General features: G+C 38.1%; 1 protein-coding gene across 2 annotated transcripts in view; it reads right to left on the bottom strand.

The window, feature by feature from the left end:
• The window catches only part of VEPH1 (ventricular zone expressed PH domain containing 1), a 111564-nt gene that overhangs the window by 70047 nt on the left and 23426 nt on the right, over positions 1 to 18091 (bottom strand). For both annotated transcript variants that reach the window (XM_032146531.2, XM_032146530.2), the window contains exons 2-3: positions 10262 to 10477; positions 162 to 336 (exon numbers count right to left, since the gene is read on the bottom strand). In XM_032146531.2, coding sequence (XP_032002422.1) covers positions 162 to 336; positions 10262 to 10477 — 391 coding nt within the window. The remainder of the gene's footprint in view (positions 1 to 161; positions 337 to 10261; positions 10478 to 18091) is intronic.

Genomic DNA, 18091 nt, shown 5'->3' with positions numbered 1-18091 from the left:
AGTAACCTTTTGCATGCTCACAAGTCAACTAGCAGCAAAACAGAGAAATTAATTTGCTTCGAATACTCTAGGTCTTGCTTCCCACAAACCATAAATGCTTCATGAAAATACTTTTAAATGTCTCCTAAAACATGTCCCCAAGTTCAACTTTCACATCATACCTTGGAATATGCTCTTTACTATAACTTCCGTGTGATCAGCCAGGAGATCTGCCTTGGTAATTGCCGCCAGAGACAGGTAGTTAGACATATTCCTGCACAGTTCCTTGTTGCCTCTGTGGAGGAATTTCACTGCAATGGGAATGGCTAATGCCATCACTGGAGGTCGGTTGTAATTCTGAGGAAATATAAGAAAGCCACAAATAATAAGTGACTCATTATTCATTTATTCATTCATTCACTCATTCAAAAAATATTTATTGGATTAAGCTCCTAGAGTACAGCTGTGAAAACACAGGCCTTGCCCTGTTTATATTGTATTTGGGAATTCTGGGAACTCTTGGTTTTGTTTGAGAGACCTAAAGACAAACAGGCAGTTAACAGCATAAACTGATGACAGCCGAGATGGGCAAAAGACAGGGTGCTAAGAGAGCAGAGAAGGAGCACTCAATCCAGTCTTGGGGAATGTCAAGAAAGACTTCCTGGAGGAGGTAATGTCTTAGTTGGGACCTCAGGGATGAATAAGAGATGGCTGGGTGCCGGCAAGGCAGGGAGTAGACAGAAAGAAGGAAGAGTAGGTGTGCAGAGACTGAGGTGAGGGAGTACCTGATGGCACTGGGGAGTTGTAAATAGCTCAGTATGGCTGAAGTGTGGTATGTGTGAGGAAACTGGAGTGGGAGGTGAGGGGAGAGACGGGGCAGGTAAACAGGGGCATGATTATGAAAGGTCCGGCATATGAGGCTAAGAAGTTTGGAATTGATCTTTAGGGTAATCGGGGGCCGCTGACAACAGGAATCACTTGTCAGATTTACACTTGAGAAAAAAACCTAAGGAATGTTGAACAAGTCGCTTTTTGACTATATCTATCTTAAAAATTAAAGTTTCAGCTAATTAGATTCAGAGGAAAAAAATAAATGAATGTAAGATTAAAACCTAAAGGTATTCTAGATCCTAAATTAATTCTCTTCTTGATTTACTTTGTGACTGAATATAAATATCCTTACATATAAAATAGTCCTATTAGCATTTAGTTACCAAATTAGGGAATAATATTTAGAAAATACAAATTGTTTTCTTTTTTTTTCTACCACATAATGTTTTGGTCAACAAATTGTTTTCTTAAAAATGAATGGTACATATTCACTACCCCTGGCCATCAACCCCACCTCTCAGACTAACTGTAGAAAAAAAAAACTGTGCGGTGCACAGCGTGTTTGGGAGAAATAGCCCTGGACTCCTACTCTTGCATTATTTGATGACAGTTCTGTGTTGCTTGTCCCACTGTTACATTTAGATCTTTGTTTTGTAGCTGAGCTTGTATCCTGATTAATACAATGAAAAGCCAGGACCACTTACATTCTTTAACTTTCCCTGTGGCTTAAAGAGAAAATTATATTCTTAGAATGAAATGTAGAATTCCACCTTTATACATAAAATCTTACAATAAGGACAAAAGAAAAGACATGAGATAAAAATTTGTCATTGATACATACAATTCCTGAGCAATAGAAATGGGGCAATTGGATCAATTAGATATTTACATGGGGGAAAAAGATATCCCCACCCCTATATCTGCCATAACTAAAATCAATTTCAGATAGATTGCAGATCTAAAGGTAAAAAATAAAACAAGACAGAGAAGACAACCCAGGAGAACATCTCGATGGCCTCAGAGTAGGCAAAGACTTCCTTAAACCTAACTCAAAAATAATTAACAATAAAAAAATCATAAAGTAGATAAAATAAAAAACTTCTAGTTATCAAGAGATATCATTTAAAAAGTGAAAAGATAATCCAAAGAGTGAAAGAAGATATCTATAATATGTTCTGGGTATTAGTAAACCTTTGGATAAATGTATTTTATATATAATATATATTATAAATATAAAAGTATTATTTTTATATATATACATATATACATTATATATACACACTCTTCCAATCCATAAGAGAAAGAAGACAGGCAATCAAATGGAAAAATAGACAGAGGACTTAAACAGACACTTTACAAAATAAAGCTCCAAAACATGAAAATATGCTCAATTTCATTAATTTTTAATTTGGTCTAGGTTCTGATTACAGGGTTGTATTTGGAGAGAATTCATCAAGATATGATATGACCTCTTTTCTGAAAAAGAAGCACAGTTATATAATTTCAGATTTTAGCTATTCTTTTAAATAGATTCAAAAGTTAGTATGAATACAGGATTGCATATTGTATGCATGCATTTTATAAACAACCCTTGTCTTAGGGTTCTACGAAGGACAATGACACACAGTGGTGCAGTCAATGCAGCCAAGAGTATAATAACGGTGGTGACAGTGTCAGGAAGATGACTTGTCTATTCACATTGAGTATGGGAATCAGGTAAAAAAAAATTATGGGATATGTGAGGCACTCAAATGTATGTTCCTTAAAGAGCTAATGAGTTTTGGGAGTGATAATATTCATATCTTGATATCCAGTCCATAAATCTCTCCTGAAGTCACAGAAAATATCATTCTATGATTCTTCTCTGATCTCCACATCATCAGCCTTTTACACTCCTGCCCAATTTACATTTATCCTTCTTCTGGAGACTCTACCCTAATACCGCTCTGTGGAACTGTCCAGGTGCTTCTAATGAAGGCATCTCTACCTTTGGTCTTAAAGGTGATCAAGTGACTCAGGCACTGACCAATGAGAGAATCACATTTCCCTGGTTCAAGGATGGACAAGTTACCAAATTATAGTTAAGGAGCCGTGAAATGGCTCTGTGAAAGAGATTCTCTCTCCTGCTGTATTTAAAGTATTGAGAAGGGAGGATCAAAAGTAGTTGCTGTCATCTTGTGACCTCAGTAGGAGAGAAACTGTATGAGACTCAAGGAAACATGGTTCTATCTGAGAGACCAGATCCTGGTAATATCATTTGAGCCCAATGCCTTAGGCTGTGCCTGAGGCCAGTTATATTCCTAAAGATTTCTAAATTAGCCAATTAAATCTCTTGCACTTAAGCATCTCTGCCTCCCCAATCACTAGAAACAAAAACAGAACTGATAAATCTTTAATCCATTCCTGCAGTTCCATCTATTTTCCAGACTCAGGGGTCAATCTGACCACTGGGCAGAGAAAATAGGTATTTTATAACCTAACCTGATATCCCACTATTAAGTCAGTCGTGTTGAAAGCTCTGATGTTATTCTTTGGCAATAAATCATGCATCTATATAGCAGTTCCTCTCAGTAGGTCTCTGGCCTATCCATACTAGAGTTCTTAACATCACGGAAGTATCAGAACCATAGCCCATAGCCAGTATCCTCTGATGACTTCCCTGAATGCCTTTGTCTAGATTGTCTCCCCTCCCAGTGAATTTAATTGGGCCTGATCTGACTGGGTCATTACTGATAGGATGAGCTTTGAGACCTCTCTGAGAGGCTGGCTGCTCCCTTCCCCAGGGGTTAGTCCTCAGCTTTAGAAGTCAGGGCATGTGCTTGGTTGGAACACACAAAATTGTTTGGATCCACTAAGGCTAACTCACGCCAAAGGATTTCCAAAAGGCTGGTACATAACCAGGCATGCCAGTGCACTCAACCCCAGTGAGAGGCTTTCATAGGTCAGACCTAGGGTATCCCTTTCACATTTTCAGGATACCTAGGAGACAGATTAGAAACTAGAATGTCCACTCATGGGCACAAAATCAGATCAGAGCAGAGAGAGATCCTGAGGGATATTTCATGTAGACCATGGTGAAACCTGATTAAAAGAACACTCCTGCCCTATAACTGAATCCCTTTCTCTGCTCATTGGAAGTTTCCATTCATCAGATTCAGTACTTTTCCTAGTGGTGCTGGATAAACATGCCAAAATAATGACACAACATTGAGTATCCTCTTTTTGTTAACATGCTGATCAAACATGGTGTTTAGAAAAGCTAATTGATTTGGTCATTTTTCTCAATTATAATCATATCCTGTCCCTGCTCCCATGACTTACACTCAGAAAAGTTACTTATTAGAGCATTGGGTATTCCCCAAACATCTCAGTCTCACCTATGCAATTTATTGGGCTGCATTTTCTTGGGTTCGAGGGTCCCATGGACCTAACAGGTACCAAACAACATCCAGTGGCTGAGCTTCACTTTCGAGGGCAGCGAAAGGAGTTGACAATGGAGGAGATCTCAAGCCCATGAAAATATTTCATCTCTAGAATTATTTGGGTCACAGAAATGCTAATGGCATGCATGCAGAGAAACCCCTATGATTACAGTTCTACAAACAAAGGACTTTAACAGCAGCTGATAATGCCGGAGCCTATGACAGACCTTGCTTCTCAGTGCAGATGTGAGCATGTTGGATGAATATCATCTTACAGTTTGGTGCTGAGGGAACGAATTCAGTGAAGTGCAGCATAGAAATAGACTTTCTAGTGGGGACAATTTAGCTGTAGAGGTTAAACAAGAGAGCTTTGTTCTACGGATGCCAAGAATTATATTTCTAAACTAGATTAGCACCAATTTGAACTTTTGGTGGAAATTGTCTTTTTGAAAATGCACTTTGGGAATGTTTCCCAGTGTTTTAAAATTGAAAAGAATAAAGCTAAGTAGGAAAGATATCTATCTGAGGTAATAGCAACTAAAAAGCTCTTTGGCTCTTAGGCCTTGAATTCAAGTAAGAACCATAAAAACTGATTAAGCTCAAGAAATATTAAACCTCATTTATTAAAATAGGGTTCCTTGATTATTCATTCAGTATTATCAATCACAGCTAAACCAATTTTGGATTTACATCTAAAATGGTTCATTCTTCCCAGCATAGCTATATGTAAAATCTAATTGGCACACAAGCCTAAGTTTTCCCAGCGTATTTTCTGACAGGTAATAGGGAGCAGGTCTCAGGAACCTGGGAGTGTACATCCCAGTCTCCTCCCATTTCATGCCACTATCTGAGCATTAGGTACTGAAGCCTACTCTGGAGAGAAATGTAGCTGCTATGAAAGCCAGAGGGCAGCCACGTCTCCTGAGCCCCTTCACTCAACCATTCAACAAATATTATTTGAGCACCTACTGTATGCCAGACACTATTCTATGTGCTGGGATTACTTCAGTGAATAAAAGAGCTTATAATTTGGGGAAAGGAGAGACAGGATATTTAAAAAGTGGCTATAACACATAATTAAATCAATAGCTTGTTAGAAAGCATCCAGTGTTATTTTAGTCTCCTGCAGATAATGATAATGATGATGATACCAACTTCCTATGTTCTAAATATTTTGTCTATTATTTAAAGTCTTAATTTAATTTTCACAGCAAACTGATGAGGGAGCTCCTCTTAATATCTGCATTTTACATATGAGACAATTAAGGCCCAGAAAGATTAATTTTCCCAAGACCACACTACAGGTACAGAGCAGAGCTGGGATTGCCTACTGAATAAACTGCTAGATTGGCATAACCAGTCCCGTCTCTAAGAGTTGTGAAGGAAATGCTCTCCACTGTCCGAGGCACTTCATATGCAACACCAGTAAGGGCAGAGTTTAAACCTTCATATTACATTGACTGGGGAAGAAGAACTGAGAAGACTGTGGCATCAAGGAGAAGGAACAGCGGGTCCTTCTATAAAGAGGGAAAAGTAGACACTTTCTGATTTTCCAGCAGCAGATCTGGAGATTATTCTATTACCCCTCTTACCCTGCAGGCAGCCTGCTTTGGTTATTTCCCTCTTCATGCAGTCATCAACAGTGGTAGCAGAGATGGGGGGAAGATGAAATGTGGAGCTGACGAAATACATGGCAATGGCTCTGCTAAGTGATTTGGCTGGGGAAGAGGCTGTGACTGCAGTAGAGTGAGGATAAAGCCAGGCATTGGCTGCCAGGCTTCATGATGGCTGACCTGTCAATTCTCTAGAATTTCATTCTAGAACAGCAGCTATGTCAATAATTATAATGTCCTTGAAGTACATTTTAATTTTAATCAAGTTTTCCAAGTTTGTTTTTATCCTAGAATGTAATACACATTGTATGGGTATATTCTTTTTCAGGATTTTTCTAGAAGCAAAAAAAAAGGGGGGTGGGGATGGCCAACTCCATATAGATATCTGGTCAGAGGGTTAGAGGAAGCTGTTAACTCTAGGTAAGCTGTACTTTGAATTAGGTACTTCCATATAGTGGCTAGAGCACAGATAGAGATTGCTTTTGTAATAAAAGTTCCTCTTCATGTGCACCTACCACCACCAATTAGAAGTACTAAACTCCAGTAGTTTGATGTCTTGAATGGAATCAGCTGGATGCTCATTTTCATTGCCCTGCAAGAGTGGATTAATTTGCTAGCTACAAACCATTACTTCTATTAAGTACTTACTATGTAGCAATTGTACTATGTAAACACTGTATATGCAATATCATTTTTAACCTTCATAACAGTCCTAAGCAGGAGGTATTGTTATTCCCAATTTTAGAGATGGCAGAACAGAGATTTAGGGAGAGAAAATACTTTGCCAATCTCTCATCTTAATAAGACCAAGATCCAAATGACACAGAAGCCTTCAAGCTCTAAAGCTCTTTGCTATTCTACTCTTAGAGTCTCCTCAGGGAGTCAAAATTTCAGACTGGGAGATGACATAGAAGGTGATCTGATTCAATTCTCTATTTTATACATAAGTTGAAAGACTTGTCTAACGACACAGGATGTGTAGAAACATATGGCCCAAGGCCAAAAAACAAATTCACAAGTGCATGTCCCATATATGTACTGATTTTGTATTGAATCTCCTCAATACAAAGTCAGTAGAAGGTGAGTTCTGGAATTTTAAAAGTTATTTTAAGGTAAATGTGGCAAGTTCACAAATTTAGGGACCAAGAAAGGAAGTATAATTACCAACTAAAAGAGGAAAAGGAATGGTCACCTGAAGTAGGTTTGAGTGTAGGCCGACAAGAGGAAATCTGGGGGACAAAAAGAAAAGTGTGTGTGTGTGTGTGTGTGTACACACTTAGCTTAAAATGACAGTGAAGTGGCCAGAAAAAAGAAATCAAATGAAATGGCCAAGGGTTCGGGAAGAAGAAATGACTGGGCCTCTGCCTGATCAGACTAGTAAGACCCTGGGTTGCTTATCTAGGGAGATGGGATGGGTGGAGAGGGAATCACTCATTTCTTGTTGTTTGTTTTCCTTCCATTTTGTGTAAAGCTAAAAATGCTGAGTGTCTAACTTTTGAAAGTTGGTCTATTGTTTCATTTTACTGAAAAAAAAAGAAGAAGAAAATGAGTCATTTGGATTTCTACACGTTCCCCACAGGATCCTAAATTACAAGTAATACCAAAATCATCCTTTCAATGTTTACTGCCAGCCAAAAACTTCCCTTTAAAATCTGATGAGAGCTAAATATAAATGCTATGACCACAGCTTTGCCTTTAGTTCCTGGCGCTGCATTTCTGGGACCTCCAGGGGTGGCCAGGACAAGATCCTGAACTTTGCTGAAAGCAAGTTTGCCTTTAGGCCTTCATGCTTTCCATTTTAGTGGCTTCTGCCTCCTTCTGAGGGCCTACAATGGACACCCCATCCCTACACCGGCCCTACATGCTAGACTTACTCACTTCTCTGCCTGACTTGTCCCTCTTAACCAAGGAGCCTACTAGCCTTCAGTCCTTTTCTCTTTCGCTTCCCAAAATATCAGCTCTTGAACTCAGAACCCTGCTCTCAACAATCTTACAAACTCATTTCCAGTAAGTCTTGATCATCAGTGAGTTGAGCATTTCAATTTCTCAAAAATATTTAATTCCTTACACCATACCCCATCCCTTTTAAGTAGGAGACACAATGCTTTACTCAGAATAAAATATCCCATCTAACATAAATGTTAGAATTATGGGCATTTGGGAAAGGTAGCATGCTTATAATTCTCTGATCTTGGTCTTATTTCACAAATCTGTACTTTTGCGCAAGGTGTTTTCCTGTGTAGACTGTCTTCTCACTCTACTTAGCCTATCTAGTGAAATTCCTGCTTACTGCTCATAAACCTTCCAAACACGATCTCCACCCAGAAAACTTTATCTGATTACTCTAAAACTGTGTTAACACAGGAGCCACTGACCATGGGATGCTCTTGAGCATCTGAGGTGTGACTAGTCCATTTAGTGATGCAATAAAATGCACATCAAATATGTAAGAACTGTGTAAAAAAAAGGTGAATCACAAGGTCAGGAGTTCAAGGCCAGTCTGGCCAATATGGTGAAACCCCTTCTCTACTAAAAATATACAAAAATTAGCCAGGTGCAGTGGCAGACACCTATAGTCTCAGCTACTCGGGAGGCTGAGGCAGGAGAATCGCTTAAACCCGGGAGGCAGAGGTTGCAGTGAGCCGAGATCGTGCCACTGCACTCCAGCCTGGGCGACAGAGCGAGACTCCATCTCAAAAATAATAATAATAATAATAAAATAAATAAATAAATTTAAAAAATTGCTATATTGATTGCATGTTGAAATGATACTATTTTGGATATAATGGGTTGAGGAAATATATTATCAAAATCAATTTCATCTTTCTTTTTACTTAAGTGGCTACTAGAATTTTTTCCTTTTTAATTTTTTTAATTGAGATAAAATATACATATATAATTTACCATCTTTACAATTTTTAAGTGTATAGTTCAGTGGTAATAAATATATTTGTATTCTTTTTCTCCCTCTTCACCACTGTTCCCCCACTCACCCTGGGACGAGAACATTTAAAATTACATATTTGACTTCCGTTTGTGGCTTGCATTAGATTTCTATTGGATAGTGCTGCCCTAAAGACCAGTGGTTTTGAACCTGCAGGGGGAGTGGGATAGGATGGTTAAATTGTCTAAATGTCTGTTAAGGTGCACATTGGAGTGAAATAATCTATGTTTCTGATATATATCGGTAATATACCAGGATAACCAATGAGGAGCAAATGCATTGGGTCTTTGGTGCTCCATCAAACACTATTCATCTTTTGTTAATTTTGCTGCAATCTTCATTTTCTTCCCACCTACCCTTAACCCTGGGGATGAAGGAGACACAGTGTGGTGGTGCATGAAGAGTCTTTTGTTCAGTTGATCAATTGCTAGACTGAGCAGACAAGGTAAAATATGATCCAGTTAATCATAAACAACAGTGGGAAAAAAAGGAAGAAGAATAAAGGACGCTCATATCAGCTGCAACATGCACTGCTAAGCATTTTAACATAACCAGAATTTCCTGACCTGTGCTCAGTGGAACACAGGTTCTGAGGGATGTTCATAGTGTTATGTTGGGAGTGGGGAGGAGAAAGAAGGTTTCATGGTGAAATCAGACTGGAAAATGCTGGCCTAAACAAGGTTAACCAGCTTTCTTTATTGCGGTACTTTACAAAACCTTTAGTATGCCATGAAACATTGTGATCGCTCAAAAGGGAAAAAAGAATTGTTTCCCAACTTATTTGATCATAAAATTCTTTTTTGAGAAACACCTATCAACATCTCTGGTTGGTAAATTTGTCATAGACAATATCACTTAATGTGCACTTCACATGGAGGACCCTGTGGCTTAAGAATGTAAGTGACTTGCCCAACATTGCAGTGTTACACAACTCATTAGTGGCTGAGCCAAAACTCCAAATTCACGTTTAGACCAGAGGAAAGAATTAACTGTGGTCCGAACAGGCAAATATCATCATGAAAAATTCTCAATACATACAGAAATATGTCTGAAATGACTTAGTCACTTTTCCTGCTATATCCCGAGCTCACTGCCCCTCAGTTCATTTTCTGCTTCTACTGTGTTCTCCCTGGATGAAAGAGATCTCCTCTTCTGAATTTTTTAGTACTCCTCCTGTGGGTCTTGGCACACGTTGCTTTATTGTTAACTTTTTATATGTATACTCTCCAAACAGATTAGAGGCTTGCAGTGGTATTGCTTGAATTCCCTACAGTGTGTCTTGCATGTAGCAGGAGCTCTATAGAACTTTCTCAGTTTATTAATTACCAGCCCTCCCAGCTATTGATGGCTTGTGGTGTCTTTTTACAGTATCTAAATGCTACAGAAGCATTGGCTCTTGGTTCAGAGACATCACGGGTTCACCTAGGCTGCCAACTCAGTATCAAATAGCCTGATGTTGAACACTGACATACCTGTAAAATGCAACTCATGATATCAGATGCGATTTTTGCATGAGGAGTGTCTTCATCTTTCCCAAAGGGTCTCAGGTTATGTTCCAAGCAGGAGTCCCAGAGCTCCACAAGGGCCTTTGCATGCTTTTCAATGGACTCGGTCTCTCTGATGGCTGTTGTGATTCTTGTGATACAGATTTCAACTACTGCCTGGTCATTGTTATTGGTTTGGTAATCCTGTTTGGAAAGAAAATCTTCATGTTAAATAATACCCTAGAAAGTTATCCTTCAAAGGACAAAATACTAACTCAGTCATTTAGAAAACGGGTGCACCAGGCTGTGTGCTAAGGGGTGAGGGTGTAAAGCCTAATACAATAAAGGCTTTCTTCCTTGGAGATCCTAATCTTGTGGAAGAGGCAGATACACAAACATGTTAAAATGGAGCAGGTTCTACTGTCACCCTTAGACAGGGATCCCTGAGAGTACACAAGTGCTTAACTATTCACTTGCAAGTGGGTTTAATCTTTAGACTATTTCAGCTTCTAAGTCCATTACAGGGCAGAGGTTACTTTTTACTCTGACATTTCAGCAACTTTTGTGAAATGTTTCAAATTACCCTTCAATTTCCCCTCATTAGTTTTCTCCTTTCTGGACATAATGGAACATATCATTTCATCTCTCCCTTTTCAACTCAAGTAACTACAAAACCCATTTTACCTTTCCCCAATTAGGTTTTCCTCCATTCCCCTATTTTAATTCTCCCTCAAATACCTGATCATCTTTACTGAGAAATAATGGGACCTCCAAAACATCTAAAAGTGAAAAACAGGCCCATTGCATTAATTTGGAAAATTGGACTGACTGTAAACTTCACATGGTGGACTCACAAAACTGAAAATATAATAGAGCAGGAAAGTATTTAGAGCCTGACATCATCATGTGAGATTAGAGACGGGAAGTGATGGGGTTTTTCGGCACTACAGCAAACTCCAGCTGTAACAATTTTCTGTTGTTGTTGCTATAACTAATAGAGCAGTAAACATCTTGTGCATGAAGCTCTCTCTACATTGCAAATTATTTATATACTAGAGCCTCCAGAAGTGAAAATTTCTGAGACAAAGGACGGGAACATTTTTAAGGCTCAAAATAGGTACTGCTGAACTATGTTCCAGAAAGGTTTTATGAATGTGAACTCCCTCCAGCTGGGTAATAGCATGATCTCCTTATTGTACACTTACAAGAACAGAGTATTTATAATATTTCTAATTTGATTACTGAGAAACGTATCTTATTGCTGTTTTGCTTAGGAATTTCCTTGCCCAAAAGTGAGGTTGAATGGTTCTGTGTTTATTGGCTGTTTGTATTTTCTCCTTTGGGAACTACCCACGGTACCTTATGTATATTTTTCTTTAGGTGACCTCATCTTTTTTTTTTTTTTTGATCCTTCTTTAGTACAATATATTTTTCTATTAAGGATATTAAGTGAATATTTGACATTTGACTGCAAATATATCTCTATGTTTCATTATTTTTAGTTTTTTTGCTGCTATTCAATGACATCCTAAGATTTTAGGTAATTATATTTGTCAATTTTGGGGGCCTCATTGCTTTTCCTTTTCTAAATCGGAAACTTAAGTTGTTTACATTTTTTTGAAAGGTAATACATAAACATGGTACAAAAATTCAAAAGATGCAAAGAAAGGGTTTACAGTGAAAAGTTAATATCCCTGTCAGCCCTGTTCCTCATCCGTCCCAGTCCCCTTCCTCAGTGGGAGCCAGGCTCAGCAAATCCTTATGTTTATACAGAGGCATTCTAAGCACATTCGGATATTATCCACATATTTTCCGTTCTTTCTGTGTGATTCCTGTAACAGATTTTTGTTTAACTTCAAGTTTTCCTTATTCAAAATTTGAATAAAAATCATCTCTACTGTTTTCCAGATTAAAAAGGCCTTCACAAAACACTCAACATTTATTACTTTAGAAATTCATCTTTTAACCATTTGCTTAGCTCTTAAATCTATCTGGTATTTATGGAAATAAGTAGAAATGTACATTTTCTTTTGAATAGCTAACCTAATCTTCCTACTACCATTTAGTGAATAATTCATTTCCTAGTAATTGTTTTAAATATATCAGATTCTATTTCAGCGCTGTCTTTTTTGTCTGCCATTCTCAATTCTCTTACAATACTAATTTTGCAACTTTCCCTATGTAAGCTTCAGAATTTTTTTTAACTTTTATTTTAAGTTCAGGGGTACATGTGCAAGTTTTTTATTTAGGTAAACTCATATCATGGGAGTTTGTTATACAGATTATTTTGTCACCCAAGTATTATGCCTAGTACCCATTAGTTATTTTTTCTGATTCTCTCCTTCCTCCCACCATCTATCCTCTGATAGGCCCCAGTGTGTGTTGTTCCCCTCTGTGGGTCCATGTGTTCTTATCATTTAGCTCCCACTTAAAATGACAACACGCAGTATTTGTTTTTCTGTTCCTGCATTAATTTGCTAAGGATAATGGCCTCCAACTCCATGTTCCTACGAATAACATGATCTTGCTCTTTTTTATGGTTGTGTAATATTCCATGCTGTATATATGCCATATTTTCTTTATCCAGTGTACCATTGATGGGCATTTAGGTTGACTCCATGTCTTCGCTATTGAGCTTCACAAATTTTTAACCATGTTTCCTAGTGTATTTTGTCTTTTTGTTGTTGTTAACAAAATATTTTTTCTCATTAGAACTTTTAATTAGTTTTTACTGATTAAATGAACCTCTTTTTTTTTTTTTTTTTTTTTTTTTTGATGGAGTCTCACTTTGTCACCCAGGCTGGAGTGCAGTGGTGCAATCTCAGGTCACTGCAACTTCCGCCTCCAGGGTTCAAGCAATTCTCCTGCCTCAGCCTCCCGAGTAGCTGGGACTACAGGAGCGTGCCACCACGCCCGGCTAATTTTTTGTATTTTTAGTAGAGACAGGGTTTCACTATGTTAGTCAGGATGGTCTCGATCCCCTGACCTCATGATCTGCCTGTCTTGGCCTCCCAAAGTGCTGGGATTACAAGCATGAGCCACCATGTCCTGCTTTTTGTATTTATTTTGTAACTTGCCGTTTAGCTTAACTATACTTAATTATGATAAATTTTCAATTCATCATCTTGGGTTTTCTAAAAAGATTTTTGTGTTTTATGCAGCCTTTCTGAGATCTATATATTTTATACATCCCATGGCTTATTATGTTGGCTAGAATCTTCTATGCTATTTCACATAAAAGTGATTAGAACAAGAATGCTAGCTTAGTTCCTAGTTTTGATTCTTGATTTTTGGCATAAAATTTTATGGCCAAAACCAAAAAAAAAATACAGTAAATATTTAAAATCATATAGAATACATCACTTTCTATTTTCAAAGTTTATATATTTGATTTAATTTCCCTAGTAAGCATTATGTTGGCTTTTTGGGTGAGAGATTTTATAATATTATAATTTACAATATTAAAGAGGTATCAATCTATTGCTATTTTATTGAGTTTATTTTTAAATAAAGAATAAATTGTGAATTTCATTAAATGCCTTTTTAGCATCTATAGATATATCAAATATTTTTGTCCTTAGATCTATCAATATGATAAATTACAGAAAAAAATTTCCCAATATTAGTTAACTTTGCATTCCTGGAACATGTTGTACTGGATCTTGGGAAATAACTTTTTAATGTGCTGCTAAATTCTGTTTTTAATATTTTATTTAAATTTTTTTGTGTCAATATTTGGTCTTATGTTTGTCAGGTTTCATATCAATTTTATGCTAAGTCCATAAAAGGATTTTGGAAGATTTAAGCTCTCTATAATCTTACTTATTATTTGACCTTACAGTAGCTCAACAGAAGTGAATTAACATTTCCTGCAACTAATGTGTCTATCTGTTTTTACTGGTATCTCCTGGAATTTTCCTTTTATGAATGTTATTGCTACCTAATTTAACATAAAGATATTCTTAATCTTTATAACTCTTGTGAACTGAATCCATTAAAAAAACAAAGTGCCTTTATTTTACTGAATGCTTCTGGCATGAACTTTTTCTTATCTGACTAAAGAACATGATCCCTGTTCCTTTTGGTTTACATTTTCCTCATATCATTTGCCTATTTTATTCCTATTTTTAAAATTGCTTTTACAGCATATATTGTATCAAATGAGTGGTTGTTAACTCTCTTTATGTAACTTTCTAGGAAACAATTTAGTAGCATTATTCAACGATTCTTAATAGTAAAAAATATGCCTAGTATATAGGCATATACTAGGTCCTTGATCATCGTCTGGGTCCAAACCATTCTATCATAATCAACAATTTAAGCATGGTAGAGCTACATGTAGACTTCACAGGTCTTCATTTGAGAACAGAGGGCCCTGCCTTAGCAAATGACTAGGCAAACTCTTTCTCACAATTTTAAGCAAAAAGGATTAGTTTTGACTCAGCATTGATTTTCTGTGTCAAAGGATCATTTCCTGTGCTTTATCTGTTAATGTGGCATGGTACGTTAAAAAAAAAAGAAATAGCCTATATATTAGGTTTGAATATGTGATATGGTTTTGTGGTAAACATCAAAATGATTTGCTTTAATTTGAATTATTCACATGTGTTTTATAGTCAAGTAAATCATTGTTTAATTTTGCATCTTTTAATTTTAGATTTTCTAATTTTTAATTTTTGTTTTTTTTCAGACAGGTTCTCTCTGCCACCCAGGTTGGAGTGCCTGTGGCTCTCCATAGGCAGTGGTGCCATGGCTCACTGCAGCCTCAACCTCCTGGGCTCAAGGGTTCCTCCTATCCCAGCCTCCTGAGTAGCTGGGATTACAGGTGCATGCATACAAATCCCACCTACTTTTTTAATCTTTTTTTTTTTTTTTTTGTAGAGATGGAGTCTCGCTATTTTTCCCTGGCTATTCTTGAACTCCTAGGCTCAAGTGATCCTCCCCATCTTGGCTTCCCAAAGTGCTGGGATTATAAGTGTGAGCCACCATGTCCAGCCTATTTTTACATTTCCTAAATCATTTCCTAAGTCATTAAATATATGTCTCTTCTTTGCTAGATTTTGTCTAGTGATCTAATCTAAAAGTCTTTTTTAAAAAATAGGTGAGTTTTACCCTTTTATATAAAGTGATATGATGGATACATTTGGCCTTAAATATGTCATATTAGCTCATATTATGCTTGATTTTTTTCTTAACTTTTGAAGTTCAAGTATTTTACTAGGAAGTGGTACATTTTGGATCAGACATGAACAAGGCCAGAGTGCACAAATAAGCTGTGTGAGCAGGTGACCCAGAACCCTGTGTCATCAACCACTATAGAAATAACATCTTATACTCAGGTGACACTTATGGCCACATGAGGGGTTCCCTCATGGCCAGCTGACAGAGGAGGAAAATGTCTCAACTTGGTTTACTGATGGATTGGCTGGGTATGTGGATGCAATTCAAAATTTGACTTCTCTTATGTATAGACCTACTCAGGGGTGACCCTGAAAGAAAAAAGTGAGGGAACATTCTCCCAATGGTCAGAGCTTCAGCCATGCACCTGATCATTAATTTTGTGTGGCAAGAAAAATGGCTTGGCTGAATGGCCAAAGGCCTGAAAAAAGAAAGATTGAGAAACTGGAAATAAGGAGCTCTGGGTAAGAAGCATGGATCCACACATGGGATCGGACATAAAGTATAAACATCTTTTATGCTCATGGGAATATTCACCACACAAGAGGCACTAAAACACAAAGCAGAGGGAATGACTCAGCCAAATGACATCAACCAAGCCTCTGTCATCAGTCACTCCAGTGTGATCCAGTCAGCACATAAATGGAGTAGCCATGGTGAGGGATAGAGGCTAGGCATCACCCAGCACTGCCTTGATGTAAACCTACCAGCAACAGAGGCCCCTGCTGAGTCCTCAGAATGGCACCATCCCTCAAGGAAACAAATCAGTCACTTGGTGGCAAGTTATTTACATTAGACCTTTTCCACCCTGGAAGGGACATCAATCATATTGAGTGGAACTTACATGTAATCCAGGGTTGGGTTTGTTTTTTTCCTGCCCACAGGGCTTAAGCCTGATTCACTATTTGAGGGATCACAGAGCATTTGGTCTGCTGACATAGGATTCTACATAACACTGCATTAAACCAAAGAACCATTTTATAGCAAAGGATGTACAGCAGTAGGCACAAGATCATGGGACTCACTGGTTCTATCACATACCATAACCTCTTCTGCCCCCACCCCAATACTGCTAGACTGATGAATCAATGGAGCAGGCTTGCAAAGAAGCAACTCAACCATATATCCTGTTAAGGATGAAACACCATCCTCCAAGGGGCAGTACACATACTAAAACAGTGACCACTGCATGGTACTGTATTCCCTGCAGGTAGAATAAATGAGCCCAACAGCCCAGTCATCTCAGGTTCTTTGTGTCAAGGGACCAGCAGATTAAGAAAGGAGTTGCCAACCTGGCAGGAGTAATTGGCCATGATCATTAGGAGACAGTAGGCTGCTGTTACACAATGGGGATATCTCTTGGTACTCCCTTGCCCAGTTTTGATGGTAAATGGACAATGGAGCAGTCACAGCTTGAGAAAGGAATGGAGTCCAGGGACTCAGACCCCTCAAGAAAGAGCATCTGAGTAACTCAACTAGGAAGCAACTTAGATCAGTAGAGGTGCTAGCTGAAGATGAAGGAAATCCTGAATAGGTTGTAAAGGAGGGATACTGCATTTGTCTTCTTGTTATAGTTGCAAATAATTTTCACATACTTACTGGCTCAAGAATTTGTGTTGAGAAATTGAAGTTCTGGAGGTCAGAAGTCAAAAATCAGTCTCACTGGACTAAAGTCAAGGTGTCAGCAGGGCTGGTGCCCTCTGGAGGCTCTGAGGGCTTTTTTTTTTTTTTTTTTTTAATCTGTTCTAGCTTCTAGAGGCCACCTGCATTCCTTGGCTCATGGTCCCTTCCTCCATCTTCAAAGCACATCACTACAACCTCTGATTTTATCATTCCCTCTCTTTCTTCCACCTTTGACCTTGTTTCCCCACTTATAAGGACCCTTGATTATATTGGGCCCATCCACATAATCCAGGATGATCTCCCAATCTCAAGATTATTAATTATATTATATCTGGAAAGTTCCTTGCTCATGTAAGATTACATTCACAGGTTCTGGGGTTTAGGATGCGGACATTTTTTGTGGGCCATTATTCCGCCTACCACAGAGATGATGCCTACCAATTGCAGCCTTGATAAGAACTAGAGTGGTAAACTTTCAGAGGAACTATCAGACAGCTGAATTTGTGGTCTCACGAAAATCCGCTGTTCTGCAGCCACCGCTGCTGACACCCAGCCAAACAGGGTCTGGAGTGGACCTCTAGTAAACTCCAACAGACCTGCAGCTGAGGGTCCTGTCTGGTAGAAGGAAAACTAACAAACAGAAAGGACATCCACACCAAAAACCCATCTGTACATCACCATCATCAAAGACAAAAAGTAGATAAAACCACAAAGATGGGGAAAAAACAGAGCAAAAAAACTGGAAACTCTGAAAAACAGAGCACCTCTCCTCCTCCAAAGGAACGCAGTTCCTCACCAGCAACGGAACAAAGCTGGATGGAGGATGACTTTGATGAGTTGAGAGAAGAAGGCTTCAGACGTTCAAACTACTCTGAGCTACGAGAGGAAATTCAAAACAATAGCAAAGAAGTTAAAAACTTTGAAAAAATATTAGAAGAATGGATAACTAGAATAACCAATGGAGAGAAGGGCTTAAAGGAGCTGATGGAGCTGAAAGCCAAGTTTCGAGAACTACGC

This window comes from Hylobates moloch, unplaced genomic scaffold (assembly GCF_009828535.3).
Source record: "Hylobates moloch isolate HMO894 unplaced genomic scaffold, HMol_V3 SCAFFOLD_36, whole genome shotgun sequence".
NCBI classification, from domain to species: Eukaryota; Metazoa; Chordata; class Mammalia; order Primates; family Hylobatidae; genus Hylobates; species Hylobates moloch.
Note: the sequence above shows the minus strand (reverse complement) of the source record. Positions and strands in the feature narration are given on the sequence as shown.